General features: G+C 38.3%; 1 protein-coding gene across 26 annotated transcripts in view; it reads right to left on the bottom strand.

Annotated features, from left to right (window-relative positions):
* The window catches only part of nfixa (nuclear factor I/Xa), a 94,126-nt gene extending 74,607 nt beyond the window's left edge, over window positions 1-19,519 (bottom strand). For 12 of the 26 annotated variants that reach the window (XM_079857868.1, XM_079857857.1, XM_079857854.1 and 9 more), the window contains exon 1: window positions 8,804-11,740. In XM_079857868.1, the coding sequence (XP_079713994.1) occupies window positions 8,804-8,830 (27 nt within the window). In that variant the 5' untranslated portion in view covers window positions 8,831-11,740. The other 14 variants (XM_079857864.1, XM_079857855.1, XM_079857853.1 and 11 more) reach the window with 4 other exon arrangements.
* Between the last annotated feature and the right edge of the window lie 545 nt (window positions 19,520-20,064).

A 20,064-nucleotide genomic window follows, 5' to 3' on the forward strand; every position in this document is an offset into this window, starting at 1 on the left:
TATACCGCTTTTAGACCTTATATACCTTCACAAATGGCAAGAGCCCCAGAGCTTGTGTGTACATTCAACAGTCACTACAGTGGAATGTTTGCATAAACGACAGAAAAGACTAATTGCTCTATTTTTCCCAAGATCACAGCACTCATGGGTATCGCAGTTCAGCGTTCATAGCAAAGTAATGCAAAATTCTGCATGACTTTGGGAAGATCTGTGCATAGAGTGTTATGCTGCATAGTTCCTAACAAAACAAGTACAAAAATCACCTGCTGTCAAGCAAACCTATTCACCTTTCTTACTCTTTTTTCCTCTGAGGATAAAATGTTGTAATGTTAAGGTTTGTTGTCAGTTTTTCCCCAGCCAGCACCAGTTCGCCACTGCTCCACATGATCCATTCCAAAGGCCAAACAACAATATGGGGAGCAACCAACAGCCACGGCAACAAGCAAAGAATTTGCGTCCATGCAAGTTTTTTTAGATGTATGCAATGTTGAAAACAAAACAGCTGAACCTACTTTATTAACATCTGCATATCCGATACAATTCACAGTACAGACCTCTACAGAAAATATAACTAGATTGGCAGAGCTGCGGTCATAGATACCAACTGACTGTTTGAGACGGGTGTATTCAGGAGGCGCGCACACACACACACACACACACAGACTGTAGGACAGAAATAATCGACCTTGAGTGTCTTAGGCCCATCGGTACAGCAGGCCTCTTCAGCTACTGTGCTACTATAAACACTTGTTCTAAACCCTCCATTTATCAGCTACATAGAGAGCCACGGGCTCGTCAAACACACTCACACACGCCGTCATCTGAAAGCCCTTTACAAAACCCTTTTGTAGCTCTTGGACTTTTCTTTCTCATTTCATGGTTAGTTGCCATCCTAAAGCCTCACACTGAGATACAAATATTACTGAGGAGCAGCCTGCTACCTCAGAAGAATAGAATAGAATAGAATAGAATAGAATAGAATAGAATAGAATAGAATAGAATAGAATAGAATAGAATAGAAAACAATTAATTAAATCAAACAAAAACAACAAATAAAAAATAAAAGCAATAAAATAAAACAATTAAATTAAAAATAATGAAATAAACAGGAATAAAAAGGGAATAGGAAATAAAATATAATAGTATAGTACAGTAATAATAAAAAAGGAACAAAAAAAAAAAAAGAAAGAAAGAAACCCAGGAATAAAAATAAAATAAAAAATATTAAATTAAATCAAATAAATAAATAAAATAAAACACAAAATAAAATAATAAAAAATAATAAAAATAAAAAACTAACAAAACAAATTAAATTAACAAAACAAAAAAATAAATAATAATACAACAAAAAAACTTCAATTAAATTAAATTAAATTAAACGGTATCTTGGTCCATATCTGACCCTGGTCTGAAGACAATTAGGTTTTGAATGGCACAATCTCAAAAAGTCAATGGAAGATTTTCAAAACAAAACAAAAACAAAGCAAAGGAAAGCAAAACAGTTAGTGTCTTTATTCATTCTATGCGCGAGAGCCAATCAAACTATTTTTTATAGCCTGTTCTCAAGGCATGTATGTTCACTCACCTTGAGGTCTTTCACCATAAAGTTAAATAATGAACAGTAAAGAAAAAAGGTCGATCTAGCATAAAAGCAGGAAAACCATATGCTTGTGCTGGCCTCAATATGACCATGACCTTTCAATGGAACTTGGTTATTTCTGGCCAATGAAAGACACACAACTTTAGTGAATTACAGCAGCACTGAGCCAGAACGTTGGTACTCTTTAAATGAGCAACAAGAGAGAAGACATATTCAAGAGTGCGGTCACCGCTGTGAAAGACGGCATTGTTACACACTTGTGCTGCTAAGTGAAGTGATTATGAGGAAAATAATGAGCAAAGTGTGTTTGGTGTTGCGTGCGCATATACTGTATGTGCGCGCTGGTCTCCACGACAACTACAGCTGACGGTTAATAAGAGACGGATGATGGAGATGTAGGAACAAAGATTAAAAAGCAAAGCACAGACAGAGACTCTGAGAGAAAGCAGATGAGTAACTATCCTCCTGGTATCCATGCAAGAGTAGATCTACTCTCTCCAGTATGCTCTGCATACACTCCGTACAGAATTAAGTTTCCAAAAGTGTTGTGGTTTTTTTTCTTCTTCACTAAAGGACAACTTTTGTTCCTCAAAGAACCTTTCATGCAACAGTTCTTAAAAGAACCATTTTTTTATTTTCATGAAGAACTTTTGCAATTGAAAGGTTCCATGAATGTTAAAGGTTCTTCATGGAACCATTAATGCCAATAAAGAACCTTCATTTTTAAGTGTAATGTCTTTTCTAAAAAGAATGTTTGTTCTTTTTAGAACCTGAGGTTTCATATAGCACTTGAGCTGCGTCTTTATCTGCCAGCTAAAACACAGGACATGTATTTTCTTCTAATGCGTTTTGGTAAGACTGTGTCTGCCAGGAACATAAACATAATGTAACTTAGCATATTGTTACCACACCAAACAGTTATGCCAGCAGAACTGCAGCGGGGTCATGCTGGGCTGCGGGGGAGGATTTTTAAAATCATTCCTGAATTAAGAACCTGAAGATATTAACAATTTTCACTATATTCTGATTGGATCTAGACCTGAACAGAGGCAAAGACCTCACGGTAACTCTTAATGCTGTTGATGTTCATGCAGATGCTCTTTGTAAGCTCGGTCTCTTGATGTGGTGGTGCGTCTGCCGATTTGCTATGGCTTGATCAGTACTGATCATTTATTTGCTTCAGCGTAATCAAAAACACGTTCGGGTGAACATTAGGAAAGCTAGACAGCACCCTTGGGGCGCACAAGTGTTTACAGTCATGCATTTTATTGAGTATGACATTTTATAGCTAGAGTATATGTTTTTTCCATAAAGAAATGACCTATGATGGAGATCGAATGGTGTTCCCCAGGGCTGCTGCCTCGGTCCCAACCTGTTCTCTCCAGCTTTCTGAAAGTGTTTTCTGCATTTCCCATACACTTTCTCCCAGTTACAGCCTCCCGTATCATTGATTTCCCCGCCAGGCTGAGCAAGAAAACTGGAGGAAAGAGCAGTTGATGTTCTTGTTTGACGCAATGTCCTCCTCCCTCAGAGCCATGTCCCAAAAAGACCCTTACTGAAAGGGGAAAGTCAATAAAGGTAGACAGGGCAAGAACACAGCATTTGTTATTATCGTTAAACTGCCCTGTTACGTTTAGAAAATCTGTAATATCTATCAAGGGTGAGTAGTGAGGCCTGGCAAAAGCAGCACTTCAGTCCAGGTGAAACAAACAATCTGACAGCGCACATAAGATTAATTGTCTGTTTGGTTAAAATCACTCAAGCAGTGGGTACCAATCACCCATCTGAACCCAGTAAATAAGAGCAAACGACTGATAAATTAGAAATTTAGCTTAGTTAACAGTCAGTAAACAAGTGGAATAGAAAATGACTCGGTTAATGTGAAACAGAAATTGCTCGATTTAACCCAGCATTACAGAGATTTGTGTTAGAATGAGTCACTGTTAAAATATATTGTGCGTGTCGGATTGAGCAAGGACCATTCAAAATGCAAATTATGCTGTCAAACAATATACATATCCACTAGGGCTGGGTGGTATGACGATATATATCGTTACCACGGTACATCATATCGTTGGAGGTTTTATTATATTATGTATATCGCGGTATGTAAATATATAGCACTATTGACACTTCCGAGTGATGAAAAGCATAAATGAAAAGATAGAGCGGATGTGGTTGATGTTAAAAAGAGTTATAAGTGCAATCTATCTTAAAAATGAGCTTGTGCTGACTGGCACACTGCCAAAGTTCGCGAATTTGGGACGTGCTCGATGATATAAAATGTGTTATTAAGCACAAATAATGCAGTGAAAAAGAGCTCAATGCGGTGCTCGCGCTGACTGACACACAGAAAGACGCGTCTCTCGGCATGCGATCGTGAATTCAGTTCTCTTTCACGTCTTATTGCGCTTGAATGGTCGAATACACACGCAATTATGTCAAAATGCCCATGGTGTGAAGTATTCATGTAAACACAGCTGGTTATGTCTCAGGTGAAAGTAAACAGTTGGGTGTAAACCGGATGTGTATCAGTGTAATGGATCTGTGCGTTTGGTCTTAAAGTGACAGCAGCCTAATATTCCTGCTTTATGTGAATCAAACAAAAGAGAAAATCACTCACTGCTCTTGACTGAATCACTTTTTTAGCTTTAATAAGAATACATTTATATTTAATTCATACAGCGCAGACTATGTAATATTTTATATTTACATTTGATTATTACATTTCTGTACTAATTCTCACTACATGTTCAATAAACCTAGTGTCCCTGAAAAACTTAATTTGTTAAATTCATATTTTTATATTTATATGTATATTGTATTTGTCCTATTGTTTGTAATTTGCTTCTTTTTTCTTATTTTTAATAAGAGAAATGAGATGACATAACACAATTATATTGTGATATATAGTTATCATGAAATAAAATGGTTCATTTCGTGAAATAAGAATTTGGTCATATTGTTCACCCCTAATAGCCACAATATGAATAATATATTATAGATATCCGTCAACAAAAAAAAAAACAGTGCATGTGTTTGTGATGCAGTGATACTACTTGCAGACTGACTGATTTTTATTTTTTTCTAAATGTATTAAAAAGCATCATGTGGCTGACCAGTATTTTAGATTACATAAACACTCATTTTTGAAAATAATGTATACAAGTATAAGCCTCATTCTCATCTGCTCTGTGAACAAATGTTTCCATTATTCGACAATGCATTTATGCCTAATCCTAGCGATATTACATTGAAAAATGTGGTTTACTAAACTGATAATGTCACAGGATCCACATAAAATATCAATATCTGTCTCTCCTGTTACATATATAAAAATAAATATACATAAATATCAATATATATACTTAGCCTATTGAGATGTACTTGCTAAACTTTAAGAAATGCCATGACTCAGGGCTAAACCCCCAATGTCCTCAAATCCGAGATACTCCCCTGCTGGGACAAATGTTAGAAAATTCAAAATACATTAAAACTTAATGCTAACCACTTGTCCTGAGATATGTGCACAGCCCCGACTGAGGCCCTTGGACTCCCCAAACGACATTTTGCACATTTGGCAACCCATGCTTAACTTCCATTACGTAGTAAGCTTGAGATTCCCCACCTGTTCCGTCCATTCCAGAAAACCTTTTATCATCGTTAATAATTCATAAGTTATTGTTCACATTTGTTGACGCGCCGTATGCGTCCTCGTTTGTTTTAATAATTAACCGTAATTCAATAAGAAAGACGACAAAACAAACGTCCGGATAGAGTGAGTGTGGGATGGGGATCGAGAGCATCCACGCTGATGGGATTACCATGCAGACAGACACATCGCACCCTCCCTCTTTTCTCCATCTTCCATGAAGGCACAGAAACGTCCCATAAACCACCAAACCTCACCCAAGTTTTGACTCCACGTAAACGTGGCCTGCCGCAAGATTTATCCAGCCTACAATCTGAATCGCATCAAAAGCCACAAGAGACAAAGGAGGGATTCCTTTTAACACGCACTACGTGGCGCGATTGAAGGTTTGAAGAATCCTTTATCACCGCGATCAAAATCCCAGTCGATAATGCCAACACGCGGGCTGAAAGATTTCAGACGAGGACGAGGAAATCATAGTGTGATAAAGCTGTGGTCTTTATTGCTCGCATGCACTGTTTAAAACACCTTGTTACACTTAAGAAAAAGAAAACACGTTACATAAACACTAATAATTAGGCTACACATAGGCCTAATGACAAATTAATCTATCAACTCCTGTGAGAAACTGCTTTCCCAAACGGATTCACTAGGCCTATGGGGGGAAAAGACATGAAATATGCAACAACAAATAAATTTGAGGCTTAAAGTCAAAAATAAATTATTGTAATTTGGCATATTTTTATTATTTACCATTATTTTATTTTTTTTAAATCAGTATACAATTTTGCTGACTGCCACATAAAAGTCTTTATACTTTGTATTTGCCACAAAATAGCAACATGTTTGGCCACAAACACATAAAACAGAGAGGAAATTTTGAAAAATCACATAATTTGACCTTGAATGGGCAACAGTTCAAGTCAAGCAGAATAACCTTTAAATATTTGCATTTATAAAACATTTTATATTTGTAGTCTTTATGCTGTATAAAATATTTTACCTTGATGCATTTTTAAAAAATGTTGTAGGCCTATAACAAATTAAAAAAAAAGTAGGCTACGTTTTAAGAACTTGCCACGTGTTTTAAAACTAGATTAATAAAAGATTAATCCTTTTTATCTCGGACATTATTTGCCACTGACCCTAATGTTTACTTTTCACTCTAAACTGGATCTCTATCGCCCTTTTCGCCGACTGCATAGCCTACTGCAAAGCAAATATTGAAATATTCAAACCTATTGGAATTACGGTTACGGAAGTGCTAGCTAAGTAAAATAATAATAAACGTGTTGTTCTTGACACACCATAAGACCAGAAAAAATAGAAAAATCGGAAGCTTAGGATACTAATTAGACTCGAATGCGCGCGACTGAACGCCTGCGCTGATAGGCCGTGAGATGCAGAAGCACGTGCTTCGTGTATAGGCTATATATGGCACAGGACTGCAAACAAATTTCCATTTTATTTAGTATTACTCAATAAAAATTCACACACTTCTTTTGAAGAACACAAATACTTCTTCAAAAATATTAGACATAGCCTACTGATTGCAGACACTAAACGGCATGCCGTTCAGGCCTTCTTTACATTTGGGGGGGAAAGGGCAGCCTAGCTGGTAATTTGCTTTAAAAAAATGTAATAAGCAAGGAAACAATTAATAGCCAGAAAACCAAGAGCCGTCAATTAGCCTATGCAAAATGAGAGAAAATGAGATTTATTTTAGACACGTTTTGGATTCACCGAGTTTGGCGTGACACAGTCTGGGGAGGAAGAGAAAGGTCCATTTCCAGCCAAGAAATTGAAGCCAATAGCAAAATCCTCTAAAAATGAAGAAATAGCCTTGAATAAAGAAATTATAAGAACGAGAAAGAACAAGTTTAGGTACGCCTATTAGCTATAGGCCTAGAGAATTCAATTATTTAGGCCTATGTCTCACCCCAAAGGAAAGTTGTTTTAGAGACCTGTCGAATGTCTGCTATACAGGAATATTTAAGAGCCAGAAAGAGTGAGTGCCACAAACCCGGGCCAAACTGCGCGCGCGAGGGAGAAGCACGAGATTCCAGCCGCCGCAGATCGCGTGAAGCACAAACAAGCCCCTGCGCGCATATATGGCACAACACTGCAAATACATTTTCAATTTACTTTTGAATTATTTATTAAAATTCACACACCTCTGAAGAACACAAATGCTTCTTGAAAAAAAAAAAAAAATAATAATAATAACAGGCCTATGCCGATACCTTGTGCAAAAAGGCTTCAAGTGTATGCCGTCAGAGATTCAAAAACGGACATTTGTATTCAAATACAGGCCTATTTGCATATTAAACACTGCTTAATATTTGTTAGCATTATATATTTTTATGTGGCCAAAAGATAAATATGCTACAGCCAGCTTTAGACAAAGAACAAAACCAAGCAAAGTTTTTGTTGACCTATAAGACAGTTTAATCCAATATGTTGTAACTGCAAAAGTTTGACACTTTGCCAATTATTGGGTAATACTATATAGACGGTAGAGAAAGAGAATCTTTTTTTTTTTCTTTTTTTTCTTTTTTAAAGATGTTGAATGGTAAATTAAGTCAGCCGTCAGGTTGGCATGAATTGCTCGGATTGAATCTTAGCCTATAATAGTCTACTGTCATGGAACTTTTTAAGGGAATAATTTAATTGCATAATCATAAAAATACGTTTATGACTATGTTAATGTTTTGTTTTTTACAAACAAAAAGATTTTACTGTACAAAAATAGAGTAGGCCAGTGTGATATGCTCGCTTCATAAACTAATCAAGCATTCTTTTCATAAATTATGTATCAATATGTTGAACTACAAAACATTTAAATAGCATTTAATAAGTTATATTATACAGATGTAGGCTATGCATATAATAGCCTATTGCATAAAGTCAACAACACATTTATTGCATATATAGGCAAAAGTCAGAAGTAAACGCGTTTTAACACTTTCTTTATCTTCCGTCTAAATAAAAATAGCTAAACAATTGCAGGGGAATAAAACACGACCCTGAAAAGCATATTTTACAGATTTTGGAAGTATTTCTCACTCCGGACAGGTAGATCAATGTCACGTCGTGTCTCTGAACTCGGGCGCGGAGAAGTTCATGCACGGGAGCTGTAGTCCTGAAACTCCAGAAACATCACAGCTTGGGAAAACAGCTTAAAGAAATATTACCATAACGTTTTATAGTTTGGCATCTAAAATTCGAACTGTTTACAATACCAGTCGGGCTTCCTCTCGGGTCAAACCAATCTCCTTTTATATAAAATAGATTTGGGAGAAGCGCCATTTTCTCTTCGATCCCATGTGCAATGAAACGCACGAGAAGAGTTCCGATTCCGAAACAACACCGCGCGCGAGCTGAGAGTTGGAAATAAACGCGCGCGTGAAAATAATGTTTTAAAAAGCGCAATGCATAACTTGTAATGCATTTGTTGAGCAGCAACAGACAAGACAAGACACGGCAACGGTCCTACAGTGCAGAATCCGAACACACAGACACGAGCGATTAATACAATGAATGCATTTTACCTGTGTCAAGCAGTACGGAGAGTACATAGTTATCTCAGAGGCGGGAAATGAATCGCGTTTTGAAGTTGAGTGGAAGTTCGCCGCGTTGCTGCATTGCAATAGCTCGCCGTCCCCCTTCGCCTACTCCATGCTGCTCGCGCCGCTAACCCCGCCTCGAAGCAGAAAGTGAAAGCTCAAACTTTAGGAAGAAAAAAACTTCTCTCCTTCTTGCTCTCCCCCTTCGCTCTCTGATTCTCTACGACCTTGCAGAAGACAGCCTGCTATTCATTAGCGATTGGAAAGATGAAATAGCCTACACAAGTTTGGTAAATACATACACGAATTGCCATAACAGCAGTTCAACACTATCATTTACTATTGGTAGCTACATGTTATAACCTATTAGCCTATAGATCAATGTTTCCAGGTCAGTTTTGAGTGGTAATTCCCACTTATTTCATCTTCGAAATCCTTGTCAATGATAAATTACTAAAAAAAAAGAAAATTTGCATTTTCAAAAAAAGGACTAATGGGGAAAAAAAAGTCCATTAGGTATATATCGGTCACCCTGCTCTTTAAAATATTGGTCATTGAAAATGTGTCAATGACTCTAATATTAAACATGACATAAACCTTAGAAAATAGGATCGAATATTAGAAAATGCAAAGCTTGATCAATGACAGCAGGACTGACTGGCTGGCTGCAATATTTGTCAATGGTCTTTTAAACATTTGCTTTTAAACATTCCCCCATGCAATACTCCTGCAATCTTTAATCAGGTAATGGAAGGTAAGTAACCCCTCTTTCCCCCACTCTCTTCCTCTATGACTCATCTATAGGCCCCAGTCCTGCATCACAGTATTGCAGGGTGGTCTCCTAAATCCACATCTGTTTTGTGGCAAACCACAGCGCCCAGGCTGCCTAGCAGCACGCTCAACTATGCTTATCTTGCACCTTCTCCAGCCGTGAAACTCTGCTGTGCCTCTGCTGTCAAACTTTTAAGAGGCAGATTAGCTTGCTCTTTTATTAGGACTGCTTTCTCATAGACCGCTTAAGCCAACACCACAAAGGAGTTTTACCAATTACTGCACAATTTAATCCAGGTCTACAAGCTTAATCCAGCATAAAGCTTAATCAACATGTGGGAAAACAGACGATGGGGTTTAAGGTAACCAATGGTTTTAGAAATTACCACTACAGGTTCAGAAAACAGATTTGACCAATCTGTTGATTTTGTTTTTTTTTTTTTTTTTTTTTTGACACAAAGAAGAGTTCAGAAGAGTTCCCTAATCCATTCAGAATTTTAATAGATTTAGGGGCCGTTTGAAAACTTTTCATGTATTTTTGTCATTTATTTACACGTCAACTGCGTTTTGGGGGCCTGAAAACGCAAAATTTGGAAACTGGTTTCAAAGTGCAAGTTTTTGAAAACGATACCTTTATAATTTCTGTGTAAACTACAAAAACACAAATATGTGAAAATGGTGATGTTATGCACATGTGTATTGAGTGTTCAGTCTATTCTTTACAAAGTGACATCGCCATCTACTGGCCTGGCATGAATACTACAGCCTTTTTAATCCGTTTTCGTGGATCCATGTGAATGGGTATTGTTTTCACACATTTTTTTTCCATTTTTAGTACTTTGTTGTTGTGTAAACGTGCCCTTAATTTGATAATGTCAGACCTGCTTGAGATGCAATGAGCACATAAACAGTTTTGTTTTTATAGATGCTGTTCATTCACCTTGGCCTAATGGCAAAAAACAGCTATAAATAAGGTTATAGGTCTAAATACAGTTAGAGGCAACCCATAAACCTAGGCTATATGATTTTCCGAGATCCTACACAGTATGTTTTTAATAGGATAAAATCCATCTGCAAAACAGCCAATATAACAACAAGAAAAACACTGACATTAAGAGTTAAGAGCGAGGTCAGAGAAAGGGCACATAGGTTGGCATTACAACATCGAAAGGCACAAATCCCAAACCACAGCCTTCATGCTTCACACAGATCTTGCAGCCATTACTCTACGAAATAGCATGAAAACAATTCTGCTTTCAGCGCACGCATACTTTCACACACAAGCAAATACATACATGCACACACACGCACACACCCAGTTCTTTGTTAAGCAGATCCACGGTCGGGTTGTGGTTGCAGCAGCTAAAACTTCCATTAAAACTCGCATAAGAGAACCATATGCAAGCGATATAGTCGGTGTGTGTGGTTTTAGCCCAACACAAACACACACACTTTGCTTTTTACCCTTCCCTCATGGCTGGCAATTAAATAATCCTGATGGTATTTTATGTAGATAATTCCTGCAGCTGCTTCTCCACATAAACTCGGCATTCCTCTCAACGCCAACCACCATCTTACCATATAAACGCAGCACACGAGATCATAAACGGCCGATGAGATTTATGATGCATATGTACACACTGTTCTCTTGAAATATGCTTCACAGGCTATGAAACAGAAACAAATCTAATGCATTACGCTCTTAAAAATAAAAGTTCCAAAAGGAAACTGAGGATAGATCAAATAGAAGAACCATTTTGGGTTCCCAAAGAAACTTACAGTTCCCCAAAGAACCTAAAAGAAGAAGAAGTGTGAAAAACATTTTAATAATCCAAATAACACTTTTTCCACTATAAAGAACTTTTTGTGGAATGGAAAGATCCCATGAATGTCAAAGGTTCTGAATGGAACCATCAAGAACCTTTATTTTTAGGAGCGTATAGATAATATCTCTGCTCTATCAAAGTTTGCTTTACTGATTCCAACTCATCTTATCACAATCTGAAGTCCAACTCAGTCTGGCATGAAAGCAGATTAATTACATCAGCCATGAGAAAGAAATCAAAGTTCAATTCATCCGGTTACAGTCGTTTTATAGAAGAAAAAAAAGAAAATGAACAACAATAACACGGACAGAAAGAGGAAAATTGCTTGTACCCTGTAGGATTCAGGCACTAGGAAACACTCTGAGATGCCCGGGGCTCGATGGGGACCTTCATGCACCAGATACGATTCTGTGGCCTGTAATACAACACAAAACATATAGAGCAAATTTAGTCTTACTTCTTACAGATAAATCTGACAAAGAGCTGCATGGCAAAGCCTGAAACATGAAACTTTACTGGAATATACCTCTATCAATCACGTGGTCTATAACTCTTATTGCTTCTCCATGTTCCATTTGTGTTCAATTCTTGAATAAACCAGTTTCTCATGTTTGTACGTCAAACAGACAGCAGCACAATTAACATAGGTGGAGCCTTCGTGAGGCTTAGCCTTCCTGATCACAGGAATTATGTGCATATTTTCTGAATATAGATATAGGGAACTCCGATTGATCCATCTGACTCTATCAGCAGCTAGGCAACTTCATCCTTTGGTAGTGGAAAAAAATAATATGAAATTGGAGAAAAAGAATAAGTCAATGCTTCTGTGTTCTGTTGCAAAATGTTTCTGTTCCCCAGAGAAACTTTGCGTTCACTCGCAAAACTTTTGAGTTATTTGAAAACGCAAAAGCATTGAATTTTTTTTTTTTTTTCATCACCATGTCCCTTTAGGGGCTCCGTACTTTTTTTTATGTACACTGAAAAACAATGGTGTAAGATTTACTCGCACAGAAATGGATGATAAAAAGAAACGGGAAATAACACAATGAACTAAAACTGAAATGTTATTGTAAAACATTCTCTATAATGATCTTTGTTTTATTTGCGACATGAAAAATAATTTTTACAGTGATATGGAGAAAACATCATCTGAAATCACTAAACATTATAAATAAGAGCATAAACATTTAGTAATAAATGGTAGCATTGTAGCACAAAGTATGTAAAAGATTTTAAAATACAGTAATATCCATATTAATATGCAAACCTCTGCACTGAGTTGATTTCTGAAGGGACTCGCTAGCCTAATGGATTTCGGCCCAACTTCCAAAAGCTTGTCATAGTTGGCGCTGACATTGTTGATGGTGACTGCATATGATTATTATTATGGCAAATGATGCATTTCATACAATGCAATGTATTTTGATGCATTAAGACAGTGGTTATTATTTGAAAATGTCTGGAGCATTTTGTGAATGAACTTTTGAATTGAAAGCATGGATATATATGGACGGAAATCTTTTAAAAAAGACGTCTCTAAGGTATAAAGTGGTGCAGACCTCACCTCCATGAAAAAGAAAGGAGAAAGTACCATTTGAAAGACTAAAACAGCAGGTTTCCAGTGAGCCAACCAGGACCTCATTCAACAACTATCCACCATCTACACACACACTAATAATGTTCAAATATGAACAATAAACTTTAACCACAAATGCACGTTTGTGTGCATAAATACATATCAACATCTATTCCAGCACATACGCACACACGGTTTGCTCATAATAAGTCCCAGGCATTGGCACTAGACTCGGGCAGTGGTGAATAACAAAGCCTATTCATATCCACCCAATGAAACGTTAGCTTTCCCAAATTTCCCTCACTTTTATAGGGTCTTAGCTACAGCGCTAAAATCTCATTCAAGCAGGGAACAATTGCTGATTGGCTTTATTAGAACATAAACATGCATTTTCGTAATTAAAGAGAACGATTAAAAAGCGCACGTTACTCAGAGGCAAGTTCACGGCTCTCGCCGCTCTGAGAAATGTGTTGAAAACAGAAGAGTCGAAGAGTGAAAGTTGTAGGAAGGAGCATTTTATGGGGTAGTGAATGGCAGGTGAGTTTTTCCACTGATGTTTTGTTCTCCAGCTCTTCTTAGAAAACCTGACTGTCGCTCAAAGAACATTAACCAAAGGTCTAGCAAAAAGTTCTGGCCTTGACGCAATTGGAAGGTTTAAAAACACTTCCACAAATGTCAAAATGGCTGATATAAACTCTGAATGATGGTTGGATTTCTTTATGCGGATTTTAGGTATTGATTGACTCAAGTGTTTACTTTTGTTTAGTTTCAGGGTATTGATTACTCTCATGTTCCAGGAAATCAGCTAACCAGATTTCACCATATGCTCTTTCCAAAGGCTCCCCTCGCTCTGAACTGAAGCAGAAAATGGAAAACGTTCCACTTGCTCATTCGATTTCTCTTCATTTAATTGACTCGATCTTCATCTCTTTAAGATAAACCAGCAAATCAAAGCCGTCGGTGAGGCCAGGCCACACAAACCAGCTGAACAAACTCAACTCGGCCGTATTTCGCGGTGCTGAGCTCATCCGTTCATTTGTCTTGTCCACAGATGGAGAACAGAAGTCTATGTTGGCACCTGGAGGAACTCTCTGAATTTCACTATTATACTCATTTTGAGAGAAGGAACCTTCAGACTCGTCTTCGCCTCCAAAAGCTCCCATTTTTCTGTTGCGATCTATTAATTATATATGGGCTGTTTGCATATGGAGCATATGCAGGGTCCATATGGCCAGCCCTCAGCCAGAATCTCAAGCCTCTTCTTAATTAACATTTTAGAGGCGAAGCGCACAGAGAAAAGAGGGACATTTCAAAGCGGCTCTGGGAGCCTCTGACCTAATTGGAGTCAATGGAGATGTATGTAAATGTGTTAATTACGACAAGTTTCCTCGCTCTCACCGATAAATAGAGCTCTTTGTTTAAAATGTTTAATTGGTGGGAATAACGGAATCAAATGAGGGGGTTTCCTCCATATATGGGGGAGAGAGAGAGAGAGAGAGAGGTATATGGGTTGGAGGCATATGGCAATACGTTTGTGGTTTAGTGGAATGCTTAAGTGGTTAAATTCCTGAAATCTGAAGTTTCTCTCTCTCACACACACACACTTTTGTGGTCTGGAGTTTTAGAACGAAGTACATAATTTCAGCGCCAAATAGAAGAGCAAAATAAATGTCTGTTTCAAACTACTTTCAAACCCTCGACGACTATTGTTTGGACAAACTGGTAGTCCCGCCCCCAAACTCATGTCATTGGTTAAGCCAATGTTGTTTGAAAAATAGATTTAAAAAAAAATTACATACTTTACCTTTGAACTAGACTTTCACATTTTTCATAGGAAATTTGAGTGGTGATTGTCCATGCTAAATTGGTTAATGCACTGCTATTGCTACAGGGTGGTCTGGGTGGTTGCTTAAAGGGATAGCTCACCCAAATATTAAAATTTGGATATCATTTACTCAATCTCATGTTGTTCCAAACCTGTAAACAACATTGGACCACATTGACTTTCATTGTATGGACAAAACAACAACAGCAGCAACAACCACACTCTTCAATACAAGTCTAGTTTTTAACCAGTTTTAAGGCTTCCTAGATCCTTATAAAAAGTAATGGCACATCTTTCCCCAACAAGCCGAAATATTACACGCCAAAGCTACTTAGAGTTAGGGGTTTTGAAAACCCCCAGAATACGAGCACAAGTAATAGCCCTTCGAGCTGTTGCTTATCAAAAAACTTTGCTCTTTCTAGGGGTGGGTAATTTGACCAAATTCTTATTTCACGATATGAGAAATTTTATTTCAGGATAACGATATATATCACGATATAGTTATTTTGAGTTATTTTATCTCATTTCTGTTTTTTAAAAATAAGAAAAAAGAAGGAAATGACAAACAATAGGATGAATATATAACTAAAATATAGGCTAAATTAAACAAATTAAGTTTTTCAGGTAGGTTTATTTAACATATTAGAATTAGTACAGAAATGTAGCTAATAATCAAATGTAAAAATAAAATATTGCATAGTCTGCACTATGAATTAAATATAAATGTATTCTTATTAAAGCTAAAAAAGTGATTCAGTCAAGAGCAGTGAGTGATTTTCTCTTTTGTTTGATTCACATTAAGCAGGAATATTAGGCTGCTGTCACTTTAAGACCAAACGCACACATCCGGTTTACACCCAACTGTTTACTTTCACCTGAGACATAACCAGCTGTGTTTACATGAATACTTCACACCATGGGCATTTTCACATAATTGCGTGTGTATTCGACCATTCAAGCGCAATAAGACGTGAAAGAGAACTGAATTCACGATTGCATGCCGAGAGACGCGGCTTGTCAGTCAGCGCGAGCACCGCATTGAGCTCTTTTTCACTGCTTATTATTTGTGCTTAATAACGCTTTTTATCATCGAGCACGTCCCAAATTCGCGAACGCCTTCTGAAAGAGGCAGCTTTCTGTGCGCACACTTATATATACCGTTATATCGCCATACCACCCAGCCCTATAGCGCTTGCAGTAATGCAGTTATTCATTCTAACTTCACGCAGAATATTCCCACTCACACACACACACACCTGGCTGTCCTCCACACATTCAAAAACCAGCTGGCCCGAGAACAATCAGCACAGGTCCCACTGATTTTTCCTTTTTTCACCTCTTTTTCTTTGTCTTTTGTTTGTCTCACAGCAATTACTATTAGCACCATTGTTTTTTATCATTATGATTTACTAGCTAGCAGGACCAAGCCAAATCAGACCGCATATAAACCTGTCCTCTATGGCAACCGCATCAAAGAGAGACGGAGAGAGAGAGAGAGAGAGAAAAAAAGAGAGTAGAAAGAAGGAGGAACGAGAGAACGAGTGCTATATAAAAGGATGAAGCGTCTTTTCTCTGTGTGTCTGCCAGTAGCACCTCGGGGAGAACTGTTGGAAAAATGTGATTTTTCACACCAGCATCTCAGAGGCAATAGCAGAAGGAGAAAGAGAAAGAGAGAGATGGAGAGAATCTGGAATGAACGAGAGGCTGCTAATTATTAAAGCTCTGTTTGGGGTTTTGACATGAGTTTTCTGGCTCACGCCAAACCCCGTTTGCACCCGACACCTCTGATCTCCACTTTCACGGCTTGTCTTCTCCGTAACGCTCTGGTCCAGGTGCATCTATACATGCACGCATTCACTGGGAGTTACATTTGTGTGTGCAGGTGTGCAGTGGTGTTTCAGTGCGTTCGCACATGGTCATCATGGGCTGAATAAAAGTGTGTGTAGGTGGCTGGCTTTGCATTATGGCATCTCATGTGCCAACACAGATGCCACAAACACAAAAACGTCCTCCCATGAGAAGTTTACACCCAGAAACAAGTTCATGCAGCAGTCCATCGCATCCATGGCAACCCTGGCATCCAGTCAATCTAGAAAAGACGGTTCTGGAATTCATAGCCTGAGCGGAGTCTCCATGACCAAGATCGGCAAATACAGGTTTGCGAAATGCATTTAAATGGCCGATCTGAGCGAGTTGAGCGTGTGCGCCATCCAGACGCTTTAATCTGACTTGAGTGCTTGACCTCGTTCACGGAGAACAGCTTTGCATGTCTTTTATTGCGTAGATTTCACAGGTGTGCTTGGCTGAAGAGGATGTTCATCGCTTTGAAAAGGTTTGTCATGGAGAAAAAATGCTCGCTGCAGGCAAATGTGGCGTTTCGTATTCAGATCCAACCCCTTCAGCCTGCAAAGGCCTGTCAATCTCACATTTAAGGACTGACTTAAAGCACAGAATTCACTATCTAAACACAACCTAATGTGCTTGCTGTGCAAATATTTATTCAGACACAATTACTAGAGCGTATGAATCCTAAACTAACAAATAACTGGAAATGAAGTTGCTCGTCTGAACACACTGGAGTTTCTATCTCACACCTGTGAAAGTCTCTGCGAACACTGTCGATGTGAAGGGAAAAGATCACAAGTATTGTTTTCTCTTGCATATAGTTTCATTATATACATCATGTAACTGACCCAGTGTATCTTTTAATGTGAATAATGCTGCTATTTTTTTGTGGTGCCAAAATCTGTGACTGAAAATCTCTAAAGACAAACTACCCTGCCTCAAAAAAAGATCATCCTGTTTTCATCACATTACAGTGATATAGTACATCTCAGCAGTTTTCTTCTGGCTGATGAAATGTCTTGTATTTTAGTTTAAACTAGAAGGTTATCTTGAGCATCACAACACCGGCCTACATAAACATCTAATATAAAATAAAAACTCTAATAAGAGAACCTCGAGCAAACTCTCCTGCAAGAAGGTCTTGCAAACTTTTATTAATTAATAAAAAATGAATATTTGCTAGTTGGTCAATGTCTTCATAAATAAAATCCTCTTTAAACCAGTTTAATTAAGCCAGATAGCTTTTCCATATGAGCATGTGGATTTAGACGTTGTCTGCTTTCAGTTTAGATGTTGCTTTTGAAGAGATTCTGCATTTTTGAATAAAAATTAACTATCAAGTACACCCTAAAATTAACCTAAAGCTAAAAAAAACCTCATGACAATCAAGAAATTAAATTACCTGTTACACTGATTCAGATTAAAAAAAAAATGTAATAGACTAATGACCTTTTCTATATATATCTGCAGGAAAAGTAATAATTATTATTATTATTATTTAACTGCAGACATGAAAGAAAAAAAACTAAAATATAAACAAAGTGTTTTTGGTATTTTACAGCACTTTCCAAAAAGCTACATAATATTACTATAATAGGTTATTTATTAACAGGCATATGGCCTATAAAAGAGAGAAGTAGGCTATATATTTATCTTTGAGCGACAAGTTGTTAAAGTGTGCCTTTTGTACATTTCTAAACAGCTCTTTGACATTTGAAATCTGTTGGCTAAGATTTCTGAAAACAGTGGGAAAGATATTGATTCTCATAGCACGTACCATTGTAGTTCAGGGGAAATTGCCAGCTCTCCTCAAAAGCCCATTTTTCTTTAAAACCTTCAGCGTCCAAAAAAGAGGAGAGGGAGCGGGTGCACCCGTCGGTTTCTTCGGTGATACCGGAAGCGAAAAACAACTCAACAAGTCGGGCTGTTTCCCAGAGTTTGTTCCGTCTGTAAAAGTAAAAGCTTTCTCTGGCACTTTTACGGAATTACCGACGTCCTCGGCCACTGCTCGTTCACTGTTCCGTGTTTAATATGTTTCTCCAGCTGTCATCGGCCGAGCGACGGATCCTCCCTGTCAGCACCGACCGGAGGATTCACAGGCTCGGTCGAAATGCTCCGCGAGCGCCGGTGAACGCAGAACAGCTCGCGTGAGGGACGTACGTTCTGCGTGAATGTGAGTGATTTTTCGTCGTCTTTATGTCCTGAAGTCAGTTCCTGTTTGTCTTGACTGCATCTCCCTCTTTCGAGCCTCCGACTGTCCGCACCATAACGGGACCCCCGCTGTTCCCGGACAGATGAAAGCGCGAGGCGTCGCAGTCAGTCACCAACACGAGTCGTGCACATTGCGACAGTCTAATCCGTAGACGCACCGAAGGGATCTCGCCTGTTGGCTAAAGCTTACCGCTGCTTTTAAACGCACGGGAGAGTAAACGTCCCCTCCGCGTGAGTAAATATCAGTTGTCGCCTCAGTCGACCCGAAGCTGCACCGGGGGTAGCGGGTTTGGGGAGGCGTCGAGCTGGTGAATTATTGATCAATGTAGCAACTGGCAGCGTGTGGCGCTCCGCGGCCGGCCGGTGTGGCAGCTGCAGCTTTGGGGCATTAGCAGGGCTGTGGGAAAATCATGGACTGCGCGGATTACTGAACACCAAGCCAGACGGTACACACAGGGATAGACGGGTAAAAAAAAAAAGAGAGAACTTAAATAGAACACGAGGAAAAGTGCAAGAAGTGTAGAAATTCCATGAGTTCTATCTTGCTTGCAGGAGCACTGATGATTATTCAGGGGGGGTCGACATTTTATCAACACTTTCTGTCTGTAATTTTCTGGGCGCAATCGGCTGAGGTTCGGCTTGCGCAACCCAAATTGTCTTTTGGCGCCCCTAGCGCAGTTGTCTAACTGTCAGGATATTTTAGATGTTTTAAACAAAACACCTCCGTTTATATATGGTGTGTAATTCTACAATAACTTGGTAAATATGACAGTAGGCTATAGGTTGCGTTGATCATACCGTTATCGATCAGCTTTTGCTATTGTTAAAGGTTCTTTATTGGAATCAATGGTTCGATGAAGAACCTTTAACATCCATGGAATCTATCTATTTACAAAAGGTTCTTTATAGTGGAAAAAGGTTCTTCACACACTACTAAAACTACAGGTTCAAAAAGCGGGTTGTCATAGGAGAACCATTTTGGGTTCCTCGAAGAACCGTTCAGTGAACAGTTCTTAAAAGAGCCATTTGCTTTTCTTTGTGTGAAGAATATTCTATAATTATATAATACTAAAGTACATTTTGTGGGATTGAAATGTTCCATGGATATTAAATGTTCTTCATGGATCCATCAATGCCAATAAAACCGTTACCTTTAAGAGTATACAAGAAAAAGGGTACTTTAGGAACGGAT

Source organism: Squalius cephalus (assembly GCF_949319135.1).
Source record: "Squalius cephalus genome assembly, chromosome: 2".
Taxonomy (NCBI): domain Eukaryota; kingdom Metazoa; phylum Chordata; class Actinopteri; order Cypriniformes; family Leuciscidae; genus Squalius; species Squalius cephalus.